This window comes from Eschrichtius robustus, chromosome 5 (assembly GCF_028021215.1).
Source record: "Eschrichtius robustus isolate mEscRob2 chromosome 5, mEscRob2.pri, whole genome shotgun sequence".
Classification (NCBI taxonomy): domain Eukaryota; kingdom Metazoa; phylum Chordata; class Mammalia; order Artiodactyla; family Eschrichtiidae; genus Eschrichtius; species Eschrichtius robustus.
In genome coordinates, this window is record NC_090828.1 from 62,662,184 (window position 1) to 62,688,043 (window position 25,860).

General features: G+C 43.1%; 1 protein-coding gene across 1 annotated transcript in view; it reads right to left on the reverse strand.

Annotated features, from left to right (window-relative positions):
* Window positions 1-25,860, reverse strand: part of MYO3B (myosin IIIB) — a 372,706-nt gene that overhangs the window by 312,847 nt on the left and 33,999 nt on the right. Inside the window, exon 6 of the mRNA XM_068543930.1 lies at window positions 24,138-24,283. Coding sequence (XP_068400031.1) covers window positions 24,138-24,283 — 146 coding nt within the window. The remainder of the gene's footprint in view (window positions 1-24,137; window positions 24,284-25,860) is intronic.

The window sequence follows — 25,860 nt, forward strand, 5'->3', positions numbered from 1 at the left end:
TAATACCTTACTTTTCACAAGATAACATAGCTTAAGGAATTTCTGGGTTCACTGCATGTTAATATGGTGCATTCCAGCGACTCAGCATTAGGCCATGTCGTACTCCATCCACTGGGCCACGCTTGACACAAGCAGAAGCAGCAGATGGAGGAGGTTAAAAGTATCAAATACCAATGTATCAACTTTGCTAGGCCACCTCCCTTCATAATTTAGACACTTCTGTTGGAGATTTGAAAATATATTCTAGGCAGATGGACATGTTAACAGAATCATTTCATGGTTCAGTGTCCTCTCACTGTGATTTATCTCTATCTGTAGACACTGGAGGCCCCCCATTCAAGAGATTTATGAGCTACCTACACAATTCTATTTTGTTGAAAGGAAATGTGTGCATTATTGAAAAACAAAATGAAACTATTTAAGATTATGCCACTTTCCAATTAGAAGCTTTAGAGGTAGAACATGTTCACCACCTTTATATTCCCCCACCCATTTCTTTACCCCATTAACAAATACTAAAATAATACCCTGAGGAGAACAGGGACAGGTCCTTCTCATTTCTGAATTCTTGGACCTGGACTTGAGGTCACAAAAACTGGATGTGATTTCCAAATCTGCTACTTAAAAGCAATCTTTATGGGCTTCAGTTTCCATATCTAGAAGATAAGTATAACACTTCCTTCCAGAGTCTGAGAATTAAGGAGAGAATACATGTGGATACAGTGTGTAAAGGGTGAAGTGTTACACAACTCCATGGTTGTAGAACTGGTGGTAGTAGCAGGAATGGTAGTTGGAGTAAAACACTTTTCTTTCTCCTCTCTCACATTTACCATACAAATTCAACTAAAGAAAGGCTGGTGAAATAAACAATGACAGTTACCAAATGTCTAAGTTCATACAAAGGCTAGCCAGGAGGTGTAGCTCCCTTGGTGAGTACCCCCCTTCCCTCAGGTCACAGCTCTGACTCCTCCCCCCTACAAAGTCCTATCCTAAGCTACCACCCCATCCCAACAGCTTGCAACAACTGGAGGCGACACAAAATGGTGGCTCTACCCATGACTGTCAGGCTATGGAGGGCTTTCACACAGGGCAGGGCCACAAGGACAGGAGCCCAAATTGTACAAGTTAGTAGATAGCACAGGTTTAAACAGCACTGGGTTAAGAGCAAGGCGTAGAAACATCAAATCCAAAATCTGAGAGAATAGGCTCTGGGAGAAGTAAACAGGTGCCAAAGATCTAAGCGGCCCTGTGTCCAGAGTCAGAGCTAAGCAAAATTCAAAATGAACACTTTGAATTCTGTGGCTCTGTCACCCATCAGTATCAGTCTTTCTCATCCAAACTCTAGTCCTGTTTCTCTCAAAACTACTGAACAGACTTATTAGTTCTCTGTTTCTTTTTATAATTTCTCTTTTTAACATAAGTAATACATAAATATATCCCCCATGTAAAAAATTGAAATAATACAGAAGCATAGAATCAAAGCAAAAGTGCTGCTTCTCCTCAGAGGGAAGCACTGTTAACAGTTTGCTATAGTATATCTTTTGAGTCTTTTTCCATGAGTTTATGTCCATTCAAATATGCAGAGATTTGTGGTAACTAGAACCGTACTGTACATAATGCTCTGCAACTTGGTTTTCTTCACTGAAAGCCGAGTTCTGGGACAGTTGTTCTCAGAGGGTAGACCCCGTACCAGCAGCATCATCGTTATCACATGAGACTTGTTTAGAAATGCAAATTCTTTCTGCCCTGCCCCCCACCAGACCTCCTGAATCAGAAATCTGGGGGCAGGGCCCAGCAATCTGTTTTAACAAGCCCTGCAGGTGATTCTAATGCACACTAAAGTCTGAGAACCTCTGTTTAAAATCTTTCCAGGTCAGGACATACAGATCTATACATTCTTTTTAATGGATGCATATCATTCCACAGAATGTATATATCATAGTTGTTTAGCCATTCCCCTACTTAAGAGAGTTTTTCCTAATACAAAAACTGCTGTGATGAACATTCTGGTACATTCACTTCAATGAACTTTTGTAGTATGTCTGTAGATGGATTTCTAAGAGAATTGCTGTGCCAAAGTGTATTTTTATTGAGATTTTGATACAGATAAACTGCCCTCCAAAAGGCTACCCATATTACCATCGACAACGGTAATGCCTGTTTCCCCACATTCTCACCGACACTTGTTATTAGCAGTCTTTCCCTATTTTACAAATCTAATGAGTGAAAAAAAGTGGCATAGTAAAATCACATGTTACTTGTAGGAGAGTGGAGTGTAGGTTCTGAAGTGGTAAGGTAAAAAAAACCATGTACAGTCAAAATTACCTCTGAAGATCTCTTAGGAATATGCTATTTTGGTGACATACACACTCGCTTCAAATATGGACAACTCAGTCCGCTTTTTTCCTAAGCTATCTCTGAAGCTCCGGATGGGATATTTGGGGGCCTTGTCATATGAAAAGTACACGTCATTAAACACCAGGCCCACACTCTGTTGTGGAGGAATCTCTCACATTAAGAAGGCTTAATGAGATGTGCCACCACCTGAGCAAATAGCAGGTCCCCAGCTCTCATGTTACCTTCACCTGGGCAGGGCTGGATTCAGGTAAATTTCACACCCTATGAAGCAACTCAAGTGTGTCCCATTATTTTATTTCACATTTCCTTGATGTCTTTGTATAGTGATTTGAACAGTTTGAGCATCATGTTTCGATGGCCATTTATATTTCTTCTGTAGAATGCCAATTTCTATCTTTTATCCTTTTTTCAACTGGACTATCTTTTTCTTACTTATTTGAAGGGGGTCCTTATATATTATGGATATTAATTTTTTATGTTATATATGTTATAAATATTTTCCTTCCATCTCAGTATTGCTCATTGGTACTCCTTTATACACACACATTTTTCACATGTTTCATATGTCTTTCTAACTAGATGACTGTAAGACTGAAGAATAGTGAATGTGTCTTACATTTTAAAATTTATCTCCTCATCCCCTCTAGCCACCAAGGTTGTAGCAGAGTTACCGATAGGCAGAAATGTTCATAAATTGAATGAGTTACCATACAGAAAAGCAAAGTTTTAAGCATATAAACCCCATATTACTCGACATTCAATTTAATAATTTGAACAGTTTCTGCTAGGATTCCTTCTTTCAAACACTCTGTCCATTGGCCACTGTTTTACACTATTACCACCAGAAGAAACCTGTTAAGAACAATATAGGACTATCTATAGCTCTTATTGACCCTTCTTTAATTTCTGACTCCACAGATGAGAATCCATCATGAACTAAGAATTATGAACTCACTACAGATCCCTAGTTACTGCGACGCTTTCATAGAATTTGGGACTTCCTTCTCTCACTTGCGTCAGTCCTTCCACTCCCCCATGAGACAGAGAAAAGGATAAGCTCACTCCTACATACAGAGCACTGACAAAAACTGTTAAATAGGTGAGAGATGAGCCGTGGAAAAGACTACTTAAGAATATTCTAAAACAAGTCATAATTTCTGGTAGATATCCTACAAAAATATAATTAGTTTAAAACCAACAATAAACCACCTTGATCAGTTACCTAGAAATCCATTTGTTTAACTCAGGGAGTATAGCACGAAATGACATAGATTAAAGTTAGCTTAAAAATTAAAATTAGATGCTTTACTAACTTTAGATGTGTTTCGTTTTATAGCCAGAGTGGGCATTTAATCTGTTACTCTAGAAAATCCAAAAATTAATCTTGTATTAGGCCAAATCACCAGAGAGCTATACATATGAACTGCACTGTTTTATTAATTTTGACTGAATTTTTCTTTATAGTCATAATATCAATCTACATTGAAAAACCGTTGTTGGATTTACCATGAAGATGATAGTGAAAACATTGTTTACTATGTTACCTATCCTGAGCACTCTGCTTTTGTTTTTAATCTTCTGAACACTGTGCAAATCATGTAACTGATTGTATTTTGATTTTTGCCTGGACAGCTAGGAAGCTCAGAAACAAATGTGTGGTCCATGAGTGAATAAGAAAGTACGGTGTGCATTTTGTTTATCACCCTCCCCTTGGCTTAATCTTTTTCCTATGTTTGTTTTCTATCTATGCAAATTCCTTCCCTCATGTGTTTTCATCTGGTTGCATAGTCTGCATTTTCTGAAATGGCCTTAAATACTTTTTGGAGTAAGCCAAGTGATGGAGAGATGGATACCTAACTAGAGAGAAGAGAGAAATCAAGGTATAAGAGTGGAAGCTAAAAGTAAGCCCTCAGTAGGATCACAGATTTTCTTCAAGCAACAAAGTCTGGCATTACCTGAGCTGTAATCCAACCAGGGAACTAAAGTCCTTTAACTCCTTGCCTATCTCTCTACCTTGAAACCCCTGGTTTGGACATCTCTCTGACCTGACAGCTCCTTTACTTTGTGTCCTGGCCCCTGCCTTGCCTGACCTTGACTGCCTTCTGCTTGTGACTACCCACACCTTGGCATGGGGCCCTGGGGCCCTGGCTGTGTTCCTAATAACTCTAATTTGCTGATTTTGGCCCCAGCCATGCTATAATTACTCCCAAATTCACATATGATGTAGGTTTTTATCACATTTACCTTCCAAGTTATACAGAAAAGTGCTTTCTTTTAGAATCTTTTTGGAATGCATGAACCTTTTCAGAGTTTTGGAGTCCAGTGGTGTGATTTATAGGCAAAGAATTCATAGTACTCTGAAATTAAGGCCAAGACTTAAAAATCTAGAGGAGCTTCAAATTCTTTAAGTGTCTGTGTCCAACCAGAGGGAGACTTTGGAAGGTGAGAGGACAAGAGACCCCTCTATCAGGAGGCAAGAAAAGTTAAAGAGATGGAGTCCTGTTATGAAAGCAAATTTCAACAGCTTTCTGGCTCATAATCACAGCATTCTAAATATGAATCTGTAAAATCTTAAGAAACCTCTTTAAAACCTCTGCCCTCATCAATTATCTCATTTTATATGTCATTTTCCCCCTCTCCGCCTGCCCTTCTGTTTAACCTGATTTCCCCACATGACAGTCCCTTTCACTTTATTTCACCTTTCATTGCCAAGCTGTGCTCACTGCCCTCAAATCCACTTACAGCTTAACCTTTGCCACTGGCTTTTGCTAATCACCCTGCTTCTACTTTCTCCCAAAGTCAGGCAGTCGCGAAAGGTTTCTTAAATGTCAAATCCAACAGACGTCCTCTTGCCAATTTTCATCGTACTTATCCTTTGAGTGCGTGTGACAGTAGTAATAATAGTAGCTACTGTTTATTGAGCACCTACTACATGCCAGGGTACTTTGCCATATCATCTCTTTCCCTCACAGCACCCAATAACATTGATATTATCTCAGCTAAGAGAGTTCACATAACTTACCCAAAATCACACAACCAGCAATGGCAGAGCCCGGATTCAAATTCAGGAATGTCTGTGTGGTGGATTACAGATGGTTGCAAATTCTCTGTCAGTCCTCCCTCGGAGAGGTGGAGTCTATTTTCCTCCCCTTGAATCTGGGCTGGCCCTGTGATTTGCTCTGACCAGTGGAATGTAGCAGAAGGGATGTGTGTAACTTCCATGGCAGGGCCTTATGAGAGCTGCAGCTCTGCTTTCGTGCACTGGGAAGTTGGCCGCCACATAGGAAGTTCAACAACCCTGAGACCACCATGCTGTGAGGAAGCCGGTGGATAGGGGAGGACACATGTAGGAGCCCAGGGCATGTAAGTGAAGACTTCTCAGAACTCCCAGCCCAGTCAACTACTAGCTGAATGTAGCAGCTCCAGCTGAGCCAATACTCCAGCTGATTCTCACTATGTGGAGCAGAAAAACCACCTACCCAAGCCTGAACTCCTGACCCACAGAATCATGATAAACCATCAACTGCTGCTCAAGTCACTAAGCATTTCAGCCATTTAGGGTTGTTTGTAACACAGCAATAAACAATCAAAGAAGTCTGATGCTAAAAGTCTATGCCACCTGGCCTCTCTAATTTTCACTGTCTCCTATTTTCCCATGAACCCATTTCTCTTTCTCTGTTCTCAGACTTATTTAATGATACATCTACTCTCAGTTACCTCAAAATTACTCTTTAAACAAATTTGAGCACATAGTTGCATACAATTTTGGGCTTAGGTGCTATGACAGATATAAAGATTCAGAAAGTTATAGTCCTAGCCCTCAAAGGCCCTTACATCCAATCAGAGAGATAATCAAACTACACAAATGGCCCCAGATACACAAAGGAGTGAGTAAAGATGGATTTGAGAGTGAGAACTTGACATGGAAAAGCCCAGGTTCAGGGTTCTGACTGGAACCCTCAGATTTACAGAGAGGCCTCAGTACACGACTGGGGTAAACACACCCACGGAAACCTGGGGATGGATCAGCCTTGATTTCTACCTGCCGACCGTGCCCCACAAGCATCAGCAAGTCCTGACACCTGTGCCCCTGCAACCCCTCCCCTTCCCTCGGCGGTGTGCTGACTTGCTTGGGCCCTGGCACAGCCTCTGTATGCCCCCCTTGCCTCCTTGCTCGTATTTTCTCCAGTTCATCCTTACTCTGTCTCTAGAGGTATCTTGTTAAAACACAGGGGGAGTTTTTGTCACTGTTCTCCTAAAGGCTAATGGCTTCCAGTTCTCTGCAGTCCCAACGAACTGCTCTAGATGGCCGTCAAGACCCTCAGCACGGGGTTCTCCAAGTCACTTTCAAGTCCCAACTCTCATGCCCACAACTCCAGTCCTGGACCCACTTTTGTACTTTTCCTCTGCTCGTGCTCTCACTTCGCTTCTGAAGTATCACCTCATCCATCCATAATGGTTCAGCGCAGGTACAAATCCAGGCCTTCCTGGATCTCCTTGGTCAAAATCATTTCTCCTCTTACACCTCCACAGACCTGACGCCTTCCCTCTGTCTGCCTTACATGTACTCTTCGTTACATGAGGGAGTTTCAAATAGACTGTGAACTCCTGAGGGCAGAAGCTCTGCCTGTCTGATCTCTGCATCTCCACAGGTTTGAGCAATCCTTCATACATTGTCGGTACTTATACATTTATATTCAATTGATGGTATCCTAAACATTTATATCTTTAACTTTGAGCTTTGATTAAGCCTGCCCAATCTATTTTATTCTTAAACATTTGTATCCTCAACCCCAAAGATACAGATTAACAACTGAGATTATCAAATCATCCTAGGTGGGACGTAACATTGCTAAATATAGAATCATGCCACAACCAGGCACATGTTTCTCTAGAACATATTTTTCATACTGCATACACTTCATAATGAAAGACCACATCATACACATAACAAAGACCACGGTCTTATGCATGCGTACTGGCAGTGCCCTACTAATAACACTCACAGATACAAATGACCACTGAAACTTAGAAAATGTATTCTTTATCTCCTCCTTCAGCTACCATCCCATTTTTCTGCTCCCTTTAGAGCAAACTTATCAAAAGAGTTGTCTCTAATCACTATCTCAACTTCCCCTCCCTTTTTCAAACGCTTTATTATGTAATATATCATATATAATCTAAAGCTAGTGTAACTACCACCCAGCTCAAGAAACAGAATATTCCTATCACCTCAGACTCTACTCCAATTTGGTTTTTATCCCCATAGCTCCATTGAAATAGCTCTTGACAGAGTCACTAGTTTCCTCCATGTCATCAGATCCAATAGTCAATTCTCAATCTGTATCTTACTTGACTCATGAGCACTGATACATTTTGATCACTCTCTCTCTCTCAACCCTTCCTTCTTTGGTTTCTGGAGTACCACCCTCTTTTAGCCCCCCTCTTGTCTCAGTGGCCACTACTTATCAAACTCCTTTCCTGGTTTCTCTTCATCTTTCCCATCTCTAAATGTTGGAGTCACCTTCAGGACCCTGTACCTTCTTCATCTACACCCACTGTCCAGGTAAAGTCTACTAGACCCATGATATTAAATATCATGCATATTCTGATGACTCCCATCTGATGACATCAGACCAGATGTCTCCACGGAGCTCCAGACTCCTGTTTCTCACTGCCTGCTCAATAGCTCTACTCGGATGACCAATTTGCATTTCAAACTTAACGTCGGAAACAGAGCTCTTAATTCCTGCCCCACCCCCACCAAGTCAGCTCCTCCCACAACCATCCCCACCTCAGAAAACGGCCTATTTCCAGTTTCTCCAGGCAACAACCTTGAGATCTCCTCACTTTTTCTCACGCCCTACATCTAATCCATCAGCAAGCCTATCAAATCCACCTTCAAATTATATCCATAATCCAGCTACTTCTCACCACCTCCACCTTGGCCCAAGGTGCCGTTCTCCCTTACCTGTGTTATAACAGGTAAGAGCCTCTTACCTTCCTTGTTTCTCTGCCTGTACTCCTATCCACCCCCCAACATTCCATTCTCCACGTACTATCCAGAAGATCTCTTTAAACAGAAGTCATTTCATGTCATTTCTCTACACTGAATTCTAATGGCTTTTGATCTCTTTCATAAAAAATCCAAAACCGTTACAGTGGCCTACAAGGCCCTGCCTTTCTCTCATCATGCTCCAGCTTGGCTTCCTTGCTATCCTAAAACACGCCCACCTCCTTCCCATCTCAGGAACTTTGCCCTTACTTTTTCCCTAGGCATGGCTTGCTCCCTCACTCCTTTTAGACTCTCCCCTCTACCTTATCAGAGAGGCTTTTTCTCAGCACCTTGTATAATAGTAAATCCCACCCCAGCTGTCACCCTCTACTCCCCTTGTCCCACTTTATTTTCTTCAGTCAGGCACCTATCACCACTTAGCATATTACATATTTTGTTTGTTTATTATTTCTCTCCCCACCCAAAAATAAAAACTCCATGAGGACAGGAAATTAGTTTTGTTCACTGCTGTGCCTGACACAGCACCTGATCACAGTGTACACTTGATGAACACTGATCAGATGATTGAATAAATTAATTCCGAGCAACAGTTTACAGTCCATTTGTAAGCAGGTCACTACTCACACACATGCTCCTAGTTTTAACTAGGAAACTCTTACATTTTGCCAAACTTATTTGGCAAATATTTTTTACCCTGGAGTCATTCTTCCCTGACTTGTAATTTTGTGCCAGATGCACTGATTTTTTTTCAACCCCTTTCCAGTTAGAGAGCTTAACATTACCAAGCCAATGAACTATTTCCCTGTTCATATACATATTTAGTTACAGTTGGGTTTGTTTTTTTTTTTCCCTTTTAATAGGCACAGAAGTACCAAATGTGAACTTTTGGAAGGAAGTGAAGGGGAGAGCAGAAAGAAGACTATGATCTCCAGAAAAGTACATCATCATCAAGGCAAAAACACAACACACTTTCCACGTGTTCCTTTAAAGTCATCGGCAGAATGGTGAGGCATGCCAAATCGAGGCGGACCACCAAGGCAGAAACAACAACAAATCTAGTGAAGGGAAAAGGCCAATTTCTCCACATTCACCCCTCCTGGCCTTGAAGTTGAACTGAGGAGTCAGAATGTGTGGGACTCAGCCGTATATCTCTCTTAATTAGCCACATCACCCACAGAAGCTCTCAGCCTCTGGGCTTCTTCCTCTGCTCATGATTGCACTGGATTACATCAGTGGTTTTAAACGTTTTAGGGTCCTGAACCCCTTTCAGAGTTATGGACCATTGTATTAGTTTCCCAGGGCTGCCATGACAAAGTACTACAAACTGGATGGCTTATATTTTACCTCCGTCAAGATCGTATTTCCAAAGAAGGTCACATTCTGAGGTACTGAAGGTTAGGACTTCAATGTAACTTTTGAGGAACGCAATTCAACTCATGACAACCATCTTCCTAAAAATGGTCCATTTTGCATTCAATCTTGGGAAGTTTACAGACCACTTGAAGCTCACCCCCTGCTACGTATCAGCTTCTATTAACTGTGTGTCTTAGAGCAAACCATAACTCTTTTGAGCCCTGAATCCTCAACTCTAAAATGACAAAAACCTTACCTATCAGAATTACAGTGGAGAGTCAAAGAAATTACATTTAAGACAGTAAATGGGAATTGTGAAGGGACAAACGATTTTAGAAGATCTATTTACAGTGGTTGAACTAGGGCCCAAAGCTACATTTAGAAGAGTGTGGTCTCCAAATTTTTTTGATTGTATATTTTATCAGTAAGAAACTTTTGAGTGCACCCTCTAATAACAATTTCCTTTCTTATCAATTGCGTACAAGTGTTACTAAATTTAAAAAATGAATAAGATGAAATAAATAATATGTTTTTTAACATTACCCCAAAGCATTCAGCAGTTAGACTGCAGAGGTTTGATTGTGTCATACTAATGACTTCTTGCACAATATATACTGAGGAAGAGGTTTATCATTAACAGTAGTGGATATAAATCCATAGTTCAGATAGTCTTCATGGTAATTTTGAATTTTAAAACCTGATTTCTTGGCATAGCTGATTAGCTTATCATTGTTCTGAACCTCACGTGGCTGATGAAGAGCTGTCCTAGGAGGGGCAGTGTCATCATCTCAGCAATTTTTTTCTGTTGCTCGGATGTGCTTGCATTAGGAGAATCAGATACAATCCGAGGTTGCTTTGCAGAAATCTTTTAAAGCCACTTGTCCACTTTGTGAAGATCTATTTAGTTGACACTTGATGGCATTTGCCATACAACCACTTAATGAGGCACCCTTTAACCTCAGTGCTTTCTAGGACTCTACAATCGAACCTACAAGTGGGGCCTTCTCAGCCCCTTGGCTGTGGAGCTCCCTCGTGATTCATCTGCAGATCAAACCAGAAAGGACCATCCAACACATGGACTGAGTGAAGGTACCAGGGTCAATCTTCATATTCAGTAATAGGAAAGCATAATTTGTTTCTTGGTTTTTAGATTTAAAATGCATAGGTATAGAAGACTTACTAGTTCCTCTCTGCACCCAGATGGGTTGTCCTGTATCCTCCCACCCTGTAGACCACTAGACAGTCCGTACCTCTCCTTTATTCGTCTTCGACCTCAAGAGCAGGTTCACATGAATAAGAGCATCTATTAACTAACTCATGCAACCAAAAGGATTAAGTTTGGAGTAGGGGAAGTACGGAGGAAGGTGGAGGGGGTGGTGTAGGTTTGTTTCCTTTCTGTCTCCTTGGACTGATTAAAAGAATGATGATAAAAATAGAAGAACCTGTTATTCTAGAGGGATTTGATGCTACTCTGTCAAGAGAGGAAGGCAAGAAGCTGACCAAAATGATGAGGCTCTGGGCACAAGTAGAGTTGCACAGGGACCCAAGTGACAGAGTCTAGCTCAGAGCTAGAGAGGCTACTTCCCTTCCTCTGGGTGGAACCAGTGTTTTGGCCTCCAAAGACCTTTGGGCGTAACCAGAACCAGCAGCCCCACAGGCAGGGGTGTTGAGATGGCGGTTGAGAGGGCAATAGATGTGGGCAAAGAAGAGTCAGACATGAGAGAAATAAGAGGGCAGAGGTCACACAATGATGGTAGCTCAAAATGGCTGTGGCCACAAATGGAGCATGCCTTTGAAGATCTCTAAGAATTCCTGGGCAGTATTCTGAGGGGTATTGTAGGCAGAATAATGGATCCCAAAGATGTCCATGTCCTAACCCCCAGAATCTGTATGTTAGGTTACATTCTTAGGCCGCATAGCAAGGGAGAATTAAGGTTGCAGATGGAATTACAGTTGCTAATTAACTGACCTTAAGATGGGAAGATTACCCTGGATTACCCTGCGTAGGCCCAGTGTAATCACAAGGGTTCTTAAATGGGGAAGAGGAAGGCAGAAGAGCCAGTGTCAGAGTGATACAATGTGAGAAAGCCTTGACCAGACATTGCTGGCTTTGAAGATGGAGGAAGAGGCCAAGGAATGCAGGTAGGCTCTAGAAGCTGGAAAAGGCAAAAAATGGATCTTTCCCTAGAGCCTCCAGAATGGACCCCAACACTGATGACTCCTTGATTTTAGCGCATTGGGACTCACTTCAGACATCTGACTTTCAGAACTGTAAGATAATACATTTGTGTTGTTTTAAGCCACTTACGTTTGTGATCATTTGTTATAGCAGCAGTAAGAAATTAATACAGGGGGTGTGCACCTCAGATCTTGCTATTATGGGGCTGTGCCTGAAGACATTAGAAAAATATATAAATCAGTATTATCCTGCAGATGCTGAGTGACTTCCAGAAATGTCCAAATCAGGCAGATTCCCTGTGACTTGGTGGCCTAGAGGTAACTAACTTCAAACCTCTCCTCAGTCCTTCAAACACTAAGCTTCCCATTCCCTCACTCTTCCAGAAGGAAGGCGTATAGAAGGGGTGGACTGCAGGATAAGGGCAGCAGGAGAGGCCACACCCATTGAGACTGATAAGTAATGCAGCATGCATGCTGGAGCTTCAACCCAAGGGACAGGTGGCACAGAAAGAGGGGTAGGAGGGGACCAGGACTCCAGAGAGCAGAACCAGAATTCACACCAAGAGTATGAGGCCAAAGTAAGGAGGAGCTGAGGGTTTGGATGCAGAGGAAGCAATAAGGTCACAGGGTCCAGGAGGAGACCCTCCCACACACACAGTACTCCTCACCGTTCCCTAAACTGGCCACAAGCTAGGTGTGGAGCTAAAGAACAAAACCTGGATGAAGCCTGGTGGAAGGCAACACCTGTATCCCAGAGCTAGGACCAGGCATGATGCTGGGATGCCCGTCTGTCCTCTGTGCAGGTGGAGAGGCCCTTTGGGACACGAAAGCACATAATTCTGCTCCTTGGATTGTGCTCCAATGTGCTTGGTCCTGCCCAGGAGGACACGTGGGTCTTCTGGGACATCCTCACCTGCCTCACAATACCTGTCCCAGATATGTGATAGGCCACCACAGCTACTTCTCAATGCCCCAAGTTCTACTTCTACCATGCGGTTCCCTTTATTCTCAGACGGAGCCATTTCCTTTCATTCTGTACTCCACTCCACAAGTCCAGAGTCTGGAAGGAACTCAGAGAAGAAATGCAGAGCTCCGTTCTCCATGCTGAGCACTGTGGAAGGGAGGGGCTCTTCCCTGCCCAGGCAGGGCTGGATGGGGAAGGAAGTCTTGGCTCAGTGGCCCAGAGCAAGGGAGGGGAGGAACTCTCATGTACCCACTTCCTATCTGAGTCCTGCTGGGCATGGTATGTAAGAACGCCTTGATTTCTACAGAAATATCCACTGGGGGTTGATGGAGTGGAAGTCTGGCCAGTCTAACCCTCCCCCACTACCCCCTCCCCCAGGACTCTTACAGGCCAAACATCTCACTCCTATCCCCAACCCTCCAGCCCTAATAATGACTTAGGCAGCCATCCAGGACCAACAGGCTCCAAACAAGATAAAATTGCTGTATTCTTTTCCTTGGGCTGCTGTAACAAAGTATCACAAACTAGGTGGCTTAAAACAACAGAAATTCATTCCCTCACAGCTCTGGAGGCCAGAAGTCCAAAATCAAAGTGTCATCAGGGCCAGGCTCCCTCTGAAGCCTCTAGGGAAAGCTCCTTCCTCATCTCTTCCAGCTTCTGGTGGCCCAGGTATTCCTTGGCTTGTGGCACTGTGGCCATCTTCCCGTATGTCTCTGTCTTCATATGTCTGTCTGTGTGTCTAGGTCCAAATCTCACTCTTCTTTTTTTTATTTTAATAACTTTAAAAAATATTTATTTATTTATTCATTCATTCATTCATTCATTTATTTATTTTGGCTGTCTTAGTTGCAGCATGCAAGATCTTCATTGCAGCATATGGGGTCTTTAGTTGTGGCATGCGGACTTCTTACTTGCAGCATGCATGAGGGATCTAGTTCCCCGACCAGGGATCGAACCTGGGCTCCCCCGCATTGGGAGCGCGGAGTCTTACCCACTGGACCACCAGGGAAGCCCCTAAATCTCTCTCTTCTTATAGGGACACCAGTCATATTGGATTAAGGACCCTCTCTGCTCCAGTATGACCTCATCTTAACCTAGCTAATTACATCTGCAATGACCGTATTTCCAAATAAGTTCAAATTCTGAGGTCCTGTGGAACTAGGACTTCAACATATCTTTTTGTGGGAGACATACCACATTTCAACCCCAGACAATCACCATTGACTATTCTGCTGAAATGCTTTTTTTCTGCTTTTACATTCTTCATAATGTACAACACACTCCCATCCGTAACATCTCTAATTTCTCGATTCTCAACCATGGGGTGGGGATGGGGAAGGCAGGAACCAGAATTTTCAGGGGAGACACTGTAGTTTTGAAATATAAATAAACAAACAACAGTCTAATAGTTGTTTCAGGCCAGGGTTTTTCTCAACCCTGGTTGCACTTCAGAATCATCTGGGGGAACCTTAAAGTACAAAACAATATGCATATTATTACAAATGTATATATTTGTAAAAATTAATTATATATTAATATAAATGCTGAGTTTGACTCCAGACCAATTACATTGGAATCTCTGGGGGTGGTGCCTAGGCGCTGGTATATTTTAAAGCTCCCAGGAGATTGTAAACTGCAGTGAAGATTAAGGACCTCTGTCCTGGGTGAGACTGGCTGCTTAGGGAATGGCTCCGGCCCTGCAGTTGGTGACTACTCACGCTTCTCTCCGTTGGTACCCATAAAGTGTAGGGAGGATGCTGAAGGAAACGGTTTACACAGGCCTTGTTATCTGAGTGCAAAACATTCTGCTTAAGGATGGTGCCATTTTTGCCCCCCTGAGAGGTGAAAGGATGGACTGGTGACAGAGCAGGAGCAGAACCAGAGCTGAGTGTCCAAATCCCAGTGTGAAATGCCAGCTTCAGGCCCGCTAGAGTTCTGTCAGGGTAAGACTCTCTTACAGCAGCTTGAGTGTGGTGCCCAGAACGAAGCCATCATTCCAAAGGGGGTCTGGCTGGGAGGGAGCCAGTGTGGGGTGGTGTTTGTTCTGACTTCCAAACATGAACCGTGAAAGACTGTCTTACTGTTTGACCCCTACTGAACTTACAGCCACAGTTAAATTCATTTTCCACCCATGAATTCTCAAGCCATGGCTCTCTCAGCCTATACAGCTCACCAGAGTTTCCAAGCCTACTTGCTTGTTAGAGAATCCCATTGTTCTTGGCAGTAGAGGTCTTTAGGGGATTCCAAGTCTGTCATGCAGCATACCAGCTACCCTTCCACGAATGTGACCAACAGGCTACTATGTCCTCCAACTCATTACACATTTTAAAACATTCAGCAGGCAGGACAGTCAGCAGAGCCCTGCCCAGGGCCTCCAGAACTTCCCTCCATGTTGACACCCACACCATTACCCAGTGCTCCTCAACACAATCCTTCCTGGGCTGTGATCCATCAACATCACCACCACCATCCTCCAGCCTGTGTTTCTCCATCTTGGCCACAAAGACATCACAACAGATTTCAACCTTAGGGCAATATTCCAAATACATTCTGTATAAAACAGTCCCCATTTGCATTCATCTTGCAGGAATACCAAACAAGGACATTAGTCGAACATAGCTTATTTTTAGTGAACCCATGCCAATTCCTAGTGATCACAGCTTTTCCTTCTAAGAATTCATAAGCTATTCAAAGAAAAAAAAGAATCTTAATAATTAGTCCAGCATAAAGTTAAGCTCACCAGATAGTAGTCTGCAGGTCCTGCCTTCTTCTTCCCTTTTCTGAAGAATTAAAACACATTCTCCCTTTCCACTCCTCTAACACTGCTCCTGTCCTCCAGAATTCTTCCAAGATCACTGTCAGTGGGTCAGCAGTCTCATCTGCTCAGTCCCTGGAGTATCACTCCTCCCAGCCGAGAAACTTGAACTCATCTGGAGCAACAAAGTACTCTCCTTACAATCCCCTCACCTGGCTTGGGTTTCAGTCTCCCTTTGCCAATGTTTTTAGCCTTTGTAGGCTGAGCTGGAAAGAAATCATTCCCTTCGGAGGAGAAAGTGGTAGCAAAATGAAACCCAATCTTGGCAGAGCTCTTACCATTGTCCCTTTACCTGGGGACATGAAATTTCCAGAACCTGGGGCAAGGTTGTACCTACCAAGAGGGCTGAAGGGACCCTGTAGAGGGAGGCAGCCAAGCCCCCATCACACAACTCACCCACCAAGCACAAAGCTGCCACAAAGATGGGACAGAGAGGAAAGGAAAAGCCCTGCAGCCTCAGTTCTCAGAGGATGACAGTATCACTACTCATTGTAGACATAATGGGAATGGGGACCAAGGCCAGCTCTGCTCCCCAAGGGGCAGTCCCATTGTCACATTCATGGGTGTGTATGGGGACTGGGGGGGCAGTCCACATCTCTTAGGAGTATGTCTGTTAACAAAGGAATTGTGACAATGGATATTCAAGGCAGATTCCCTCAGATAGACACAGTGGAAGTAGTAAGCATTTACTGAGAAATCAGTCTTCATTCTCAATTTCCCATATAATCATCAATCAGTCAATTAGCTAAAACCCTCAAATGATTGATCTCACAGGTGGTTCTTTTGAATGGAAGGTGTCAATTCTTGAGCTACAAGGGAAAGCAAATTCCTTACAATATAAATACACTTTTGAGATTTTTTTCTTTGATAGCATCCAGCAAAAATGGAATGCCTACTATATACTGTTCTGAGCAATTTACATTAATTAATTGCTCACAGCAACTCTATGAGGCTGATACCATTCATATCTCCATTTTACAGAGGAAGAAACTGAGGTGCAGAGGCAAGTGATTTGGTCAAGTTCATACAGCTTGAAAGTAGTAGAACTGGTATTTGAACCCATGCAGACTGACTACAGAGCACTGAGGTAAATGAATCGTAAAAATTGCCCAGTTTTCTACCCCTTCCTGTATCTATGCTTGGAACCCTGTCACCAATGTGAGACGTGCCCTGGCTAGCCTGCTAGATGATGAGAAGCCACATGTAGCAGAGCCAAGTCATCCTAGACAAGGCCATCCTAGACCAGCCAGCACCCAGCCAAATCCCCAGCTGACCACAGCTGCATGAGGAAGCCCAGCCAAGATCCACCCGAGAACCCACAGACTCATGAGAAATAATAAATGATTGCTGTTTTAAGCAACTACGTTTGGGGGTGGTTTGTTACCTACCAGTAGATAAGTGACACAAACACCAATGCTTGACCACTACGCTATATTTTCTTTCCTATGACACTGGCTTCACCTGACTCCAGGATTCTCCAGGAACGGACAGCTCCAGCTGTGATGAGCCTTCATCCAGATAACCACCTTATCACCCTTCATCCTTGTGCTGCCCCTGCCCTACCACTGTGCTAACCCATGAAGACAGTTTATAACTATTCTTCACCTTTACTCCCTGGTTTTCTTTGGAATCAAGAGGAAATGAGGGTGCCTCAAACCCTTTGGTACTATTTCGAGCTCTGTTTCCTTGTCTACCCTCTTTGCCCATCTCTCCACCATTTAGGAGCTAAATGGGAATTAGCCAAAGTGGTGCCAAAATAATGAAATCAGCGTCATGAGGGAGAAAGCGCGGATAGTGCTTGAAGTCAACACCTCTCATTCACTGGCCTTTCCCTTCTCTCAAGGCAGGCTTCTTACTCCATGGGGATGGGGACCAGCACTCCCTGGAGGCATGCTCCTGCTTTGCCACCTGATCCCTAGATGAAACCCTGCAAAGCTGAACTTTCCCTGCCTGTCGGGATTCAGGAGGGCCAGCAAGCTGGACCTCCACAGGAACTAACAGCCCCAGCTGCTCAACTCAAATTAAAAAAGAGTTTGGAAACAGGTTCCACAGAGCAGAAGCCTTCTGGGGCATTTCTGCCAGCTGCCTCCAGCTACTATGTTCTCAAGGAAATGGAGAGGATACCCCACGGGGAAGGAGGGCACCCCCAAGGCATCATGAGGGGTAGGGATTACAATCCACTAAAATGAGACTAGAAAAAACCCAAAGAAAGAAAAAGACTCATAAAAGACCATGGTTTTTCTACTGGAGTATTTCAAAACTTTTTTTGCTCTTAGGCACTCAATAAATGCTAAATGATGCTAATTCTTCTAGCTCTTCTTGCTTTATGAGTGAAGCTGGGATTGTGAGGGTTTGTTGCTCAGGCCAATAGCTAAGTGACCTGGGTTGATGAAGAGAAACCAAAGTTCCCCCAGGGTAAAACCAGCCTTACTGTGTCATTAAACACCCACCCCCCCACACACACATTACACTCCAAAAATAGTTTAATTTCTTTTCCTTATATTTCACAGCCATAAGGGAAAACGTCCTGTGACAATTCTGTAATACTAAGACAATTACTGGTGACTCAGAACTCCCTGCTGCCTCTGCATCTTCTCACAGCTGAGGAGCTGGCTTCCCACCCATGTAGGAACAATTTGCTTTGTGAATTAGGAAATTCAGAATAAAAGGAATCTTTACCCTTTAAAAATGATAGAAATTCAGATGAAATTAGACGAAAACTCAGCCCAGGGAGTCTGTTTCAGAACAAGAGTCAATTGCAGGCACTGAGACCCACAAAGACTCATGCTTTCTGAGCCCTACTGCCCACAGCATCCAGGTAGCCCAAGAGTATCCTCTGTGATTTCTCCTCCTTGCTCCTTTTTCCTGGGTATCCGACTTCTGCCCATTTCACCTCTGCCAATGAATGGGGGAGGGGACAGTAAACTATGTTCTCCTTGAGAGAAAAAAATCCCTGTCTTATTCATCTTGCAACTCAAGCACTCAGCCCAAGCCTGACTTAGCATGAACAGAGTTAGAGATATCCTAGATTAGAGGGCACGCTCATTCCCAAATCCCCAGCAGACTGTGTTCCAAAGCACTTTTGTAAATGGGTAGTTTAGAGCTTGGAAAGCATTTTTTCACATAAGCATGAAGTTCTAGAGACAGGCTACATCCTCAGACTCAATTATAAAACTCGAGTTGGCCATAAGAGTCTAATAGTGCACCAACAGTGAGAACTTCAGGTATTCCATTGCCTCCTCCTAAATAACCACTTAAAATAGTTTCTGTGACAAAACGCCTTCCAAATCAGGAGGCCGGAAGCAGATTTCCATTTACTCCACAACCAAAGCAAGGTTTTCCTACTGAAAAAATAAGAGGAAGATGAAAGGGAGGAGATGCTGCCCCTACCAGAAACAGCCCTGATGTCCATGGCAGGTGCAGGTTTTGCAAGGAGGGTGGGATGGGACAGAAAGGACTGGGTACCAACAATGATAACCTGAAATTCTTTAGTTCAAACACTGGTCTTAGGTGTTCTAAAACAGGAACTAAAAGGCAGCTGCTTGAAGGGGAGTTTGGAGAAGGGAGGGATTTCTGGTTTGGGAGTCATAAGTCAATGAGCCAAGGAGGGCCTGTGCTCACCTATGATGACTCTTGATTTCTGTTCTTCAGTTCCTTGACTGACACACTCACTGATGCTAATAAAATTCTAACTCTCAGGTTTACTGTGTCAGTTTGAAATTGGGAGCATGGAGAAGGAAGCTGGATTGTGAGCTTCTTAAAGGCCGGGATACCCTATTCATTTCTGTCTCTTTTTTTTTTTTAAAGGAAAATTTTATTCAAGCCAAATATAACTCAGGAACAGCCTCTCAGAAAGCTCCGAGAACTGTTCCCCCCTATTCATTTCTTTATACTCCAGTCCCCTTGGTGCTGAATTCACAAGTCATCAATAAATAAGTATAATTTAAGGAAGGTCTTTAACTTTTCAGTGTAGTTGCAAAACATGAGGGCTTTGGAGTCAAACTTCACAGATTCAAATCATTTTCCTTCCATAGGTGCAGGACCAGCGGCTTTCTCCCAGGGCTTCCAGTTTTCTCCTCTAGAAAAAAGGGTGGTGATAGCACTTCCCTCAAGGGTCACTGTGGGAATGAATGCATTTGTATTTGTGAATCGCATAGCACTGTGCCTGCCACATAGTTAGCCTTCGATAAATCTAAGCTATTGTTTTCCCATCATCATGTAGCTACTTATCCTATATTTTGCCCCCCAAATTAGTTTCTCAGGGAACGTGGTGAACATGAAAGTTGGTTGGTGCAGTGTGTTGAATTGTGGTCCCCTAAAGATATGTCCCCTTGGAACCTGAGAATGTGACATCATTTGGAATAAGGGTCTTTTGCAAATGTAATTAAGACAAAGATCTTGAGACAAAATCATCCTAAATTAGGATGAGACCTAAATCCAATGACGAGTGCCCTTACTGGTCAGACAGAAAAGAAGACACAGAGAGATGGGGAAGAAAGCCATGTGGAAACAGAGGCAGAGACTGGAACTATGCTGCCACAAACCAAAGAGCACCGGAAGCCACCAGAATCTGGAAGGGGCAAGAAGCAGTCTCCTCTAGAGCCTTCAGAGGGAGCAGGGCTCTGCTGACATTTTGATTTTGGACGTCTGGCCTCTATAACTGTGAGAGAATACATTTCTATTAAGATACCAGGTTTGCGGTAATTTGTGGTGGCAGCCCTAGGAAACTAACTCGCTGGGTACAGTTTGGAACAACCTAAATTTGGTGAAAACAAGCCCGAATATAAGTTGGAATTATCACAAGTTCTTTTCCCAAATCGTGTACTACAGGGAAATTTCTCTTTACGAAGGAAAAGTCACTGGCTTCAGGGACTGGAATGTTCAAGCCATTCTTTCCCATCCACTCCCAACCAAGGACATTTCTGCTGGGAATCTTGAAAACACTCTGCATTTTTCCACAGGAATGTGGTGGAAGCACTCAATGTGCAGTAAGACTCTGCACAGAGTCAGCAGCTATCTGGCCCCAAATAAATGGGCAGGTGACGTGACTCTCAGTCCTTTCCAATAAACACACCCACGCTAGTCCCTGCTGTCTCCCTGACCCCATCTGTGGAGGTCCAAGAGGTCATTAGCCAAAGACTCCAAGCTAAGGAAACATACCTGGTTGCCAAGAAATGCACATAATTGTATATTCCTAATTCTATGGGTTCTTGCAAATAATCTATGAAACAGATCTCCTTTTAAGTGAAAAATATATCCAGGTCATCTGCAGGATCCTTCTAACCCTTTGGAATTTACAGTTCTCAGGAGAGAGTCCTGACAGAGATGTTGTCGAACCCACTGATGCCTAGAGAAATGGTTTTCATTCCTTTCCTCTCTTCTAACTCCTGGAGAGAATAGCAGCAGACAGAGCAGTGACTGTCAGAGAGGGTGACTTTTTTAGAGCAAAGGCGTTAGACAAGATGACACATGCTGACAGGCTCAGCAAACAGTGGCTGCTCTGCCAATCAGCTGACAATTTCTGTGTGTCTGCAACGTAGGAAAGATTGTCAGTCACGCAGTGTTTCAAAGACAGGTCACGACGACCCCGTGTGTCATCTTCTAATGCCAATCAGCAGACAATTTCTGTGTGTCTGCAATGTAGGAAAGATTGTGAGTCACGCAGTGTTTCAAAGACACGTCACGACGACCCCGTGTGTCATCTTCTAACGTGAAGGTCAAAAGACAGGGGAAGGTGGGTGGAGGCAGAGAGGGGAAAGCAGGAGACCCCTGTGCAGGCAAATCAGGCTGGTCTCGACTCCTATTTTCTGACAAAGCCCGGGGAACCCGTGTGATCACCTGCTTCTTGACATCTGAGGCTCCCACCTCACATGTAACTGGCACTGCATTAATTCCTAAGTCCTTTAGAAATCGTGAAAGTCACTTCTTCCCTGACTGAGGAAAGGTCTTTTCTTTCCTTACTTGGTAATTTACTCAATTTATTTACATTCAGGAAAGGGTTGGAGGGAAGAGGAGGGAGCCACACACAGTACTCTGGCCCCCAAGAGCGCTCTGCAATGGACTTCATCGTTTAATTGAAGAGAATTCCAGAACACCGACAACACTCATAACCAAAGAGGAAGAAAAAAAATTCTGAAGCCAAACAGATTCAAAGGATTCTTGTCATTACCTGTCATTTACTCTTCTATTACAAAAGGAAATGCTGAGACAGAATGAGAGAGAGAGCCCCATGAAACATACAGGTAGATAACCTGAGTGCCTGTTTAAAATATGTAAATGTTAAATTTCTCCACTTTCCATCAAAGAGCTTTTCTGAGGAAAGGATACATTTTTACCACTCAAGATTAAGATAGAGTATACACATGCGCGCGAACACACATGAGACTGCACTTGGTCAATCCACAGCCCTTCATAAGAGAACTGCGTGATTCTAATTAACAGGATACTTTTTAAGTAAATAACTTGGTGATTATAAAAAGCTATACAGTACATACAAATATGTTACATTTTTTTTAAAAAAACCTCCATCCTTCCTGTCCAGAAATGTCCAGTTGGCCGTTAAGGTTGTGATAAAGGCAAAGTGTTGAGCACACGTAATCACACTGAGGGGCCTGCTGACCGACTAGTGCTGACGTTCCCTAGTTCAATCTGATTCATCTCATGCACAGGAACCAAGAGGTGGTAAAAGGGTTGGAGATTACACCAGGAGGAAAGAAAGAAAGCTTCAACCTACTTTGGGATAAGGATCCTTGTCACCCCTAAGATCCTTTTCTAGCAATTGCTCTGTTCCTGAAGTTCGCCCTGTCCTGAGGCAAGCAGTAGGGCGCTTGGTTATTTGTGTTTCAGATCTGGAAGCTTCTCCCAAGATGGAAGAAGCGAGGGAAGTGAAAGTATAAAGGTTATTAGATATCAGAGGTTTGGCTGGGCACCACAAGCAAGCTAAGAGGAGTCATTGGAGATGAAGGGTCTGTTAAACACATACACATTTGCATGTACACACACATACACACACACACATACACTTTCTAGGCTGCCTCGTATTTATCACCCTATGAAATTTTTGAACAGTTGCTCTGTACACAAATGCACACTAAAAAATAAATAAATAAATAAGACAGAGAGAGAAAAAAACATATCCAAGTAGATGATCTCTTATCAAAAGTACATGTCTTGCTAATCAGAAACCACATCTTAATTCTGATAATTGAGAAATTATGTGGCTACAGTAAATAAAGAGTAAACCATTTGTAAAAAATTAAAACACACACACAATCATCCCAGATACCAGTTCTCATTTTCTGACATATTACTGTACACAATACTGTTTTAGGGTCCTGCATTCTTACATTGTTTTGAACATTCATCAGACTATTAATTTTAAAAGTCAGGAGCTTTGTCCTAATCACCAGGACCTATTTCTGTACTTCGGAAAAGGCAAAAAAACCAACTCTGACTTGGGTGGGAATCATTTTGGGAGTAATGGTGGGTGGTTGTTCACATCCGGATTAGGTATAAACCGATAACATGATGATGATGAACGCCACAGAGCCTCATCTGCATATAAATAGACCTAATCAGAAATGCAAATTGCAATCAGGAGACATTTTTAAAGACTGTGATAGCTGTGTGATTGTGCAGATAAGGAAAGGTTAACACTTGTATTGTTAAAGCAGTTAAATGGCTCCCAGCCGGCCCAGGGCCTTCCTTTGAAAGAGAAATGTGGAAGGTACAAATCTCCCAACCTGCAACACTCCTGGATGGAGCTTTCCAGAGCTTCATTTTCTATAACTAGAGGCTCGAGTTGGCCAAACATCAGCCCTATTCTGATGAAAGACAAACAGCCAAACCTCTTGTACAAACCCTTAATGAATACAGACAATAGAAAATAAACTGGCATTTAAATACCCTTCAAACAGATCTCTTTCAGCACAATTGCCCATTGAGACAGAAATTAAAGGATGGAGAGAAAGTCATGACTGATGTAACATTTTTCTGATATTTTTTAGTGCTGGTACACATTTTTTTTTCATCCCTAAATTTTTCAGCATACTGGAGAAAGATTCAAACTGGAAAAAAAAATAATAATAACCAGACATGATTATATAATTTAAAAAGAAAACACCAGTATTTAGACAGATTACTTAATCCAACACCGCATTTTCAGTCTTCTCGTGCAAAGCGCAAAAAATGAACATGTCAAAAAAATTAGAGTACTGAAAATATGCAATTGTTATGACATAGTCCTATTATTTTTGGCATATGTTACCTTTCAGGAACACCCTCTCCCCCACTTCCCTGCATCCGCCCCCACCTCCCCCCCCCCCAAAAAGAAATACATTTTACAATCAGGCTTTCACAGGTTTGGAGAGGAACTGTTCATGAACTATTTATTATCCTTAACGAGCCTCTTTCACAAAGAACTAATGAGCCAAGGGCGCCATCTTGTGTCCTACCTTGGAATCTTAAAAAGCGTTTTCACAGGATGCATGTCAAAGAGGGGAGGGTCTCCATCCCCCAGTTCAATAGCTGTGATCCCCAAGGACCAGACATCACAGCGAGCGTCATAGGAAGAGTCATACTGCTGCTCACAAGCAATGACCTATCAGACAAAAGCAGGACACAACACATCAACCCCACCCACTGACACCGCAGATGTCCTGAAAGGCCCTTGGCCGATCTTAGCCCCCTTCTCAGTTCCCTTGGCTATACTGATATTAAATTCCAGTAATAATAAGATGTCCGTTTTCTAGGCCTTATTTGTGTGATTGATTTATCATCTGATATGTTCATTAACTTTTAAAAATGTATCAGTTCAGTTCAAGAAACATGCATTGAACCCTCTAGATACCAAGAACAGTGCAAGGGGAGGTACAAGGGTGAATACCTCACCACAGCCACCCTGATGTCCTTTAAGGAAAGGCTTTGTCTAGATCCTTCAACTCATTACCAGCTGCTGAATTCAACACTGAGGAGCAATTGTTCTCAAAGATGCCTATCTCCTGCACAAAGTCCCTAGGAGCACGGCATTTGAGCAGAAAGCTGTTGAAGACTGATGTGGTTAACATAAAATAGGAACCACTCCCTCCCATTCCCCTTTTCCAAGAAAATCGGCCCCCTCCTCAAACCCCAACAACTGGTTTGTGTCTCAGCCCAGCTGCTGCTTCAGGTATTAGCTCTACTAGGTGCAAGAGAAGGGGAACCAGTAAATGCCCTTGGGCTTGTCATTGGTTTGGAAAGTATGGAACCTTGTGGGGAAATCTTTTTCTATCAACGTTTTGAGTCAGACAGGAAAAGTTCCACCACTTAGACTCTGGTGGCTATCACAGTGGGGTCAGGAGAAGGCAGGGGTGGGCCAGAGGCTGTGCAGGAACCAAATGCTCCTATTTGACCTGAAATCTGCTTCCTTGACCAAGGATGACCCATGGCTATGAGCAGGTGGGAGACTTTTATTAAAGAGTCTGATGATACATGTCCAACAGCCTATGAGGTAGACATACAGCATCACTGGAGACCGCAGCAGGGCCAAAGTGATGGTCCTGCCTGCCCTCTTTGGCCATCAGAAGGTCTTTGACTTTGAGTAAGATGGACCAACCGGCCATGGGGAGTAGAAGAGTGACAGATCTGGCTTATATATTAGCAGGCTACTGTGCTGAGGATACAATAATATGGAACATGAATAGAAGAAGCAAATCTAGTTAAGATGTTACTGCAGGAAACCAAACTAGAGACAATGACAAATAATCGGATTCTGATTATATAATTTTGAAGGTAGAGACAACTGGATTTGCTGAATGGGACTCGTAAGAAAGAAGAGTTGAAGAAGAGTTCAGAGTTTTTAACCTGGGCGATTCCAAAATGAGATGGGGAAGACAGTAGAAGAAGTAGGTTTGGGTTGAACAGCAGGAGCTCCACTGGGGACATACTAAGTCTGAGATGACTGTGAGACTTCCAAATGGAGACTTTACTTTTAGCTGGGTAAGACGCAGACTTCTGACCTAGAGAATAAACACACATTGTTTGAAGCCACTAAATGTGTGATATTATGATGTCAGTGACAGAAAACTAATACATCTGCTCTCTGCCAGACCCAGGTCACTGGTCTCATGATGCCAGGCAAACATGCCCGCCATCTTGCCCAAGACTTGGTGTTCCTTCTCCTATAATTTCCGTCTACCT